A 7,956-nucleotide genomic window follows, 5' to 3' on the forward strand; every position below is an offset into this window, starting at 1 on the left:
ATCGCCGGACGGGGGCTCCTTAAGGGGCCCCGCATCCTGTCCGATGGCCTCCACAGGTGCCTTTGGAGGATGTGGAGAGGAGCCTGTGGCCCTGCCCAGACCCCAGGAGCCCCACAGCCGGGCCCTTTAACTGTCCACCGGGACCTGTCCCCCACTGGGTGTCTAGCAGTGCCACCAGCACCCCAGGCCGTGGCGGGTTCTCAGGCGACAGCGGCAGTACTCGGGTCCACGGCCCCAGCACGCAGAGGGACCCTCCGTGGCTACTGCTCTTGCAGCGGAGAGGACTGTGGGCCTCCTGGATGCGGAAGGGACCCCCAGCACGGGGGGGGGTGTCGCTAGTCAAGGCAGCAAGAGAGCAGCATGCCCTTTGGGACGAGGCTGAGGCCCCCCCGCACCCCTGCAGGCACGCGCATGGCACTGGGGGGCAGATGGCCATGTGGGTTGACCAGACGGCCTCAGGTTATCCGCTTCCCTCCGGCCCCCGGGAAGGAAGACAAGTCTGTCCGCTGAGCCCCGGGGCTTGAGCTGGTGGGGCCGGGGGGCGATCGCCGGTTTATCGCCTGCGCCTGGTGCGCCCGCCCTTTAACGTGGCTGCTTCCCCCCCGCAGTGTCGGAGCCCCAGGCTGCCCACAGCCCCCTGGAGAAGCCACCCAGCACGGCGATCCTGTGCAACACCTGCGGGAATGTGTGCAAGGGGGAGGTGCTGAGGGTCCAGAACAAGTATTTCCACATCAAGTGCTTCGTCTGCAAAGGTGAGCATCTCTGATCTCTGTTCTTCACCCCTGCTGAGAAGGCTGAGGGCTTGTGAGGACAGAAATACACCAGCTAAAGCAAGAGCTGGGGGTGGGGGCGAGGAAGGATCTGGAAGCTTCCAGGGAGGGCTTCTCGGAGGAGGTGGTGTTCGGGCTCTAGCGTGGAGTGAGGAGAAACCCGCCAGGCCGATCCAGGCGGCAGGGGCAGGTGAGGGGGTGTGGGGTGCTGGGTGACTGCGGCGGCTGCAGGGCTGGAGGGGGACGGGGCTGGGGGCCCAGGCTCCTCCCGGTGCCAGCGGCCCTGAGAGGGACCTGAGGCTGTCACTCGAGGGGGCGGCTGGGGCCTGGAGACGTAAGAGCCTGTCCAGGGCTGGACCGTGGCTTCTGATGGGTCCCTCGGAGGGTTCCGTGGGGACGTCTCCCGGGCGTGGGGGTGCGAGGCCGCAGGTGAGCCCCCCTGTGTGAAGACTGCGTGTTGAGCCCCGTTGTTTGGAAAGAAAACTCTGAGAACCACTGGCTGGGACTCCCCTGCTTCACCAGGGGCACCCCGGAAATGGGCCTAAAGCCCCCGGCCCCGGGGGAGGGCAGAGTGCAGCGGGAGACACGGGGGTCCTGTGGCGGCCAGTGACCCAGGGAAGCACCACCCGCCCTGGGACCTCTGGGGAGACACCGTCTCTGGCGGGGTGGGAGTGCCTCGGGACCCTCCATCTGAGGGTGACCCCGACCCTGCCCGTCAGAGGGGCAAAGCCTGGAAGGTCGTTTTCTTGGAAAGGATGGAACAGCCCCATGTGGGCTTGTGAGAATGGCAACCCTGTAGGACCCCGGAAACACCGCCTTTGCCCATGACGCTGCTCCCCTGCCCTAGTCGGTGTCCCGCCCCCCCTGTGGTCAGGGCCCCGCCCCCTCTGTGGTCAGTGCTGCACCCCCTCTGTGGTCAGGGTCCCACCCCTTCTGTGGTCAGGGCCCCGCCCCCCTCTGTGGTCAGGGCCCCTCCCCCCTCTGTGGTCAGGGCCCCGCCCCCTCTGTGGTCAGGGCCCGCCCCCCTCTGTGGTCAGTGCTGCACCCCCTCTGTGGTCAGTGCTGCACCCCCTCTGTGGTCAGGGTCCCGCCCCTTGCTATGGTCAGGGCCCCTCCCCCCTCTGTGGTCTGGGTCCCGCCCCTTCTGTGGTCAGGGCCCCGCCCCCCTCTGTGGTCAGGGCCCACCCCCCTCTGTGGTCAGAGCCCCGCCCTCCTCTGTGGTCAGGGCCCCGCCCTCCTCTGTGGTCAGTGCTGCACCCCCTCTGTGGTCAGGGCCCCGCCCCCCTCTGTGGTCAGTGCTGCACCCCCTCTGTGGTCAGAGCCCCGCCCCCTGCTATGGTCAGGGCCCCTCCCCCCTCTGTGGTCAGGGCCCCGCCCCCTGCTATGGTCAGGGTCCCTCCCCTCTCTGTGGTCAGTGCTGCATCCCCTCTGTGGTCAGGGCCCCGCCCTCCTCTGTGGTCAGTGCTGCACCCCCTCTGTGGTCAGGTTCCCTCCCCCCTCTGTGGTCAGGGCCCCGCCCCCTCTGTGGTCAGGGCCCGCCTCCCTCTGTGGTCAGTGCTGCACCCCCTCTATGGTCAGGGTCCCGCCCCCTGCTATGGTCAGGGCCCCGCCCCCCTCTGTGGTCAGTGCTGCACCCCGTCTGTGGTCAGGGCCCCGGCCCCTCTGTGGTCAGAGCCCCACCCCGCTGCAGAGAGTGCCCCGCCCCCTTGCCTGAAGCTTCTCTTCCTTTTCAGCAGAGCTTCCCAGGGGTTTGTCTGGTTTAATTTCCTCTACTCTCCGAAGCACAGATTTGCTGTGTCTGAAAAGCAAAATCCATCGACAGGCTCTTCTTCAACGCCTGTTTTAACAGACCGGGGAAGTGGCCGCCGTGCAAAAGGATGGTCTGTAAGCGCTGGCCTTAGGAACGCGAGAAACAAAGGGGGGCAGAACGAGTCCTGGTCTGACCCGCAGGGTTTGGCGGAGGGGGTCTGCCCGGGAGCCCCTCCCCTCCCAGTGCCCCCCGGGACAGACCACGTTGTCCCCTGCGGCGTAGCTCGTGGGCAGCGCTGGGAGCAGCCGCAGCCTCCCTCACCCCACACCTGGGGCGCCCTCTGTGCGCCCCCCCCAGCTTGCGTGGTGGTGACGTGGGTGGCGGGAGCGTGTGGGCACGCGGCCCACACGCACGACCAGTGACAGAGCCGCGCCGGGTGCCAGGCGGCCGTGCCCGGCTTGCAGGTGCAGCGCGGGCCCTGCCCGGGCGGTGGGGGCGGCTCTGCTTCCCCTGCTCAGAACGACGGGGGGGCTGAGGTTGCCGCAAGCTGGGGAAAAAGCTGTGTTTGTTGAATTGCATAGCCTCGGATTGGTCTTTTATCCAGTTTCTCATGCAAATGCAAAGCCTGTGAGTCATGAGGGTGCTTTGGGATGAATAAAAATGAATCCCCAACTCAGTGTCTTAGACGACATGGGTGTTTATCATCTTGGAGGGTTTTTTGTTTTGTTTTTTTTAATCCTTTTTTAAATGTTTATTTATTTTTGAGAGAGAGAGAGCTTGAGCGGGGGAGGGACATAGAGCGAGGGAGACACCGTATCTGAAGCAGCTCCAGGCTCTGAGCTGTCGGCACAGAGTCCGACACGGGCCTTGAACCCACGAACCGAGCCTATCATGACCTGAGCCGAAGTCGGACGCTCAACCTGCTGAGCCCCCCAGGCGCCCCCTGTCATCTGTTTTTAATGTTTATTTTTGAGAGACAACGAGATCGTGAGAGAGCAGGGCAGGGGCAGAGAGGGAGGGGGACAGAGGATCGGAAGCAGGCTCTGGGCTGAGTGGAGAGCCTGACGCGGGGCTCGAACCCACGAACTGCGAGGTCATGACCTGAGCCGAAGTCAGACACTTAACCGACTGAGCCCCCCAGGCGCCTCGGATGTTTATCTTAACATAAGGCCTGGAAGTGGCCCTTTTACCCCCAGAGTTGGGTAACTTAACAGCTCAACGAGGTCATTAAAGATGCAGGTTCTCTCTCCACTGCCCTTCCCACCATCCCCTCGGCCCCCTGCATCCTGTGCATGGCAGAGGTGCCTCTCCTCATGGTCTCAAGGAGGCTGCCGTAGCCCCAAGCATCACATCCTCACAGGATAGCACCCAACCCAGGAAGGGGGATAGGCACAGGCAAAGGGCTCCCTGCTCACGTGATTCTCCCTTCTTTGATCAGGGAGAACCCTTTCGCTGAGGCTCCCCCAGAGATTTCTAATACGGTTCGTTGGTGGGAACTGGGTCACGTGTCCACCCACGCAGCCACAGAGGACCGGGAAGGAGGGTGGCGACTCACTGAGCCCGATCGTGTCTGTCCCTGGGGGGGCACGTTGCCAGGTGCCCACAGCATCGCACAAGAGGCCCCAGTAGGATGGGCTCTTGCCACCTTGGCGCTTATTTAGCGTGCCTCAGTTTACCTGGGAGAACCCATGAAATAGTCACGTAATTGCACTCTCCTTCATGGATGCCCCAGGCTTGGGCTTTGATGCTTGGAGGTCGGGGTTCAAATCTCGCCCCTCCCACCGCCTGCTCGTGTGGGTCCTGACCTCGGGGTTTGTACAGCTGTTGTGCGCAGGCAGTGTTCCAGATACAGAAGCGAGTCCGTGAATGCAGTGGACGCGCTTGTCCTCACAGAGGTCACGTGCTAGTGCGGGGACAGGCAGTAAACACTGGGCAGGATATGTCGTTCTACTCTGTGCCAGAAGGTGCCATACAGGAAGGGAGGAAGGGGGGAGGGACAGGCAGGCATGGGAGTTGCTCTTTTCAATCGGGTAATCAGGGTGGGCCTCACAGAGGAGGTGACCTGAGTGAAGACTTGAGGGACTTTTGGGAGGAGCCTTGCAGCCAGAGGGAGCAGCTGGGACGAAGACAAGAAGGCAGGGTACGTGCCTGCCGGACTTGGGAACAGGCCGGAGCAGAGTGAGCGATGGGGCCCGCGGCTTGAGGCCCAGGGACAGTGGACAGAGGAGGGCTCTGTGCGGAGGGCCCTGGTGGGCGTGGGGAAGGGGCCAGGGGCCAGGGCCCGTGGTGTCCACCGCGCGGGGACGTGGGGTTCTGGCTGTGTGCCGACATCTGGTCGGCTCTGTTCTCACGCTGAGAAATGAGCTCTAAGTGCGGCAGATGCCCAGCACGTAGTAGGTCCTCAAGAAAAAAATGAAAGTGTTGCCGTTTTTCCAGCAGCTTGAAATCGGCCCCGAGAACCCAGTGTGGTCCTCCTGACCTTGCATGTGAGGCCGAGATCTGTCCTTTGAGAACCCTGGTTCTTGACCGTGGTCTTCTTACCCGGCTCATAACGCCCTGGAAACTCGGCCCGGGCTCCGAAGTGACGACCCCAGGAGGCCACATCCCCCCGGGACGCCCAGCTCGGCGGGGCTGAGCAGGACTGTGAAGGTGGAGAAGCCCGGCCCGGAGGGAAGGCGGCTCTGCCTGTGGCCAGGTCGCAGCTGTGGGGTTGACCGCAAGGACACACCCATCTGGGACTATAAATAGCCATCGGAGAGCCGCTCTGGGCACCCGGGGGTGACAAGGGCATGGTGTAGAATGCGCGCATTCTCTCCTTTTGGGGCGCCCCCAGGGCATTGATGAGAAACCGACCCAAGACTTGCAGAACCAAAAGAAAGCTTCTCGTTAACGGGCCTCATCCGCTGGCCCCGGGCAGTGTGTCCACCCTGCATGCAGGGCCATCCAGGACCCGCGGGCCACGCGGCAGGGAGGTCACTCTGGCCACAGGGGCCTGCTGGCACAGACGGAGGGTCCCGGGCAGAGGTGGGCTGGGCCCTGGCTGGCAGTGTCCGCGAGCCCCAACCAGCTCGCTCAGATCGGCCGCGGGGCCGCCTCCACTGTGTCCTTGCGTCCTGACGTCAGCGGCTGCCTCCTCCGCCCACCAGCACGGGGCCGCGTAAGGGAGAGTGGGAAACACCCCCAGCGGCCAGCGAGGGGACTCCCGTCGGGTTTGGGGTCGGTAGGCAGCCCTCCCCCCGTCCTGTCCCTCGTGAGTCTCTTTAACTCAAAGTCGTGTTATGCACACACCTCTGTGTCCTGATTTAGTCCCTCCTGTGACTGTGGGGGACATCGCGCCCCTGCAAATCCATGTCCCCACATGCAACTCCTCCGCATCGGTTACAGCACCCGCCCCAGTTCCTCACATGCAAGGTCCCCGGTGAACTCGGCCACCCCTCTGCTGTCGGGCACTTCAGTCGGTTCCATCCGGCACTGGGCTAACCCCGTGTCCCGGGGGAGGACTCGGAGGTTCAGAGAGGTTAAGTAGCGTGCCCACGGCCACACAGTCGAGAGGCAGCGGGAGCGAGGAGCCCGGCTCTGGAGCCCGCGTTCATTTACTGCTGTGCTCGTATGGAGGCCGCAGCCGACGCCGGCCGACCGCACTTCTGCGGGCCCTCCTGGTCATCTCCTGGGAGTGAGGTCCCAGGAGAGCTGGACGGCTCAAAGGGCAGGAGGGGTGTCCGTAGAGTCCGTGCTGAGTGGTGTTCCAGGAAGTCTCCTCACCAGTGTCCCCGCTCCTGCCCGTTTCGGGAGTGACTGGCCTGCTTAGGGTTCTTCAAATTGCTGACGAACTTGGATTCTATAGTTAGCGGGCAGAGGGCCGGGTTTTGACCATGACCTTATGTGCCCCCGGCCGCCAGGGCTGAGTGGTATCCGCACAGCGTGGCCCGGGCGAGGGCACAGGGAAGACCTCGCAGAGGCTCCCGCCCGCCTTGCGTGGGGATGGAGCTGAGCTGAGTGGGCACCGTGCCCGCAGGGCCACCGGAGCCCCTGGGTCCCAGCTGGCGGGGCAGGGGCTGGGCACTGAGTGGGGCAGAGCCGAGGGCGGCTCTGCGGACCACGCTGAGCAAACCCAGCCCCGGGGGGACCCCAACTCCCTGGGGGTTCAGTCTCCAGACTCCACTTTTCCGCAGACGCTCCTGCAAAAGTTGACCCGCCCGAGAAGGCAGCTGTCAGGGAGGAAGGCTGCCAGGTGTCCCCTCGCCTCCCAGACCCCCAGGGCACGACACCGGGCGCTCCCCTCGGTCACCACCGTCCGCGGCATCAAGAGCTGATGCAGCAAGGTTTTCTGTCGTCTCCAACGACCTACCCAAATGTATATAATGTGCGTGATATTTTGATGGCTTTCTGCTCATCTTAGTAAACAATAACCCAATCCAGAATAACTTATTAAATATTTGGAGCCTCGTGACCACAAGACATTCCTAAGAAATCAGCGTCCACGGTGACTCTGGAATTGTTTCTTGCGGAGAAGACGACGCGGCACTTCCAGCCTTAAAATACGTTTCGTTGGCGTGCGGTTCTTTGGGGAAGTAGAAGGGAAGTAGGCTTTCCAGGCAAAGGAGGGACAAGGTGAAGCTTCCGCTTTTGCTCAGGCCGGGTGGGCTTTGCCGGGAGATGCTGGTGGTCTGGCTCTGTCTGTGTAAGACATCCCACCGGATGTGCTCAAAAGGAGCACGTGAGTTAAATTTAGAGATGCCGAGAGACTCAGAATTTGCCAGAATCAGCATCCTTTGATGAAAATTTTAAGTGTTGATGCAAAACCATGTTGAAGGAAGAAGGAGGGAGGAGGGAGGGAGGGAGGAAGGAGGAAGGACATGGTTTTGAAGACTCCGCTTGGGGGCTGTGACCCGGGAGGACCCGGACTGGCCCAGCAGGGAGGGGCTGCTCCCTCCGAGACGGTGCATGGCTCCCACGTGCCTCTGGGCTGGAGGGGGAGTGTGTGGGGTGAACGCATGGGTGTTGGGGACACAGACCGACAGGCTGTCCTGAGGAAAGTCACCCCGTTCCCCACCTGGCAACGTTCCCCGAGCCCCTCCACGGGGCTCCTTCTGGGGCCAGCAGTGTGTGTTAGGGGACAGGGGACAGAAGGGTTTGTGTTCGAGCCACCGTGGCCTGTCTCCCTCCTGGGGGAGGTCTGGCCTTGTCCACGCTGTGGAAGACACGTGGGGACGTGGACATGGCCGTGGGGAGGGTGGCAGGGAGTGTCTCGGTGGCCTGGGGACCACCACAGGGACGCCTCTGTCCCCCCCCCCGCGGGCCCTTCCCGCCCAGAGCAGAGCACCCTCCAGGCCATGTTCGCGCTGGGAACAGAACAGCCGAGTGGAGTGCCTGGCGGAGGGTCTCACCTCCTCCCCTGCTGGAGGGGAGGGGGGGTGGGGAGGGAGGAGTAGGAGG

The 7,956-nt window shown here is 63.4% G+C and overlaps 1 protein-coding gene across 1 annotated transcript in view; it reads left to right on the forward strand.

Annotated features, from left to right (window-relative positions):
* LOC144220220 (uncharacterized) overlaps window positions 1-7,956 on the forward strand; it is a 43,024-nt gene that overhangs the window by 34,381 nt on the left and 687 nt on the right. Inside the window, exons 2-3 of the mRNA XM_077750376.1 lie at window positions 609-752; window positions 6,693-6,842. Of these exons, the coding sequence (XP_077606502.1) occupies window positions 609-752; window positions 6,693-6,842 (294 nt within the window). The remainder of the gene's footprint in view (window positions 1-608; window positions 753-6,692; window positions 6,843-7,956) is intronic.

Source organism: Crocuta crocuta, unplaced genomic scaffold (genome assembly GCF_008692635.1).
Source record: "Crocuta crocuta isolate KB4526 unplaced genomic scaffold, BGI_CrCroc_1.0 scaffold179, whole genome shotgun sequence".
Taxonomy (NCBI): domain Eukaryota; kingdom Metazoa; phylum Chordata; class Mammalia; order Carnivora; family Hyaenidae; genus Crocuta; species Crocuta crocuta.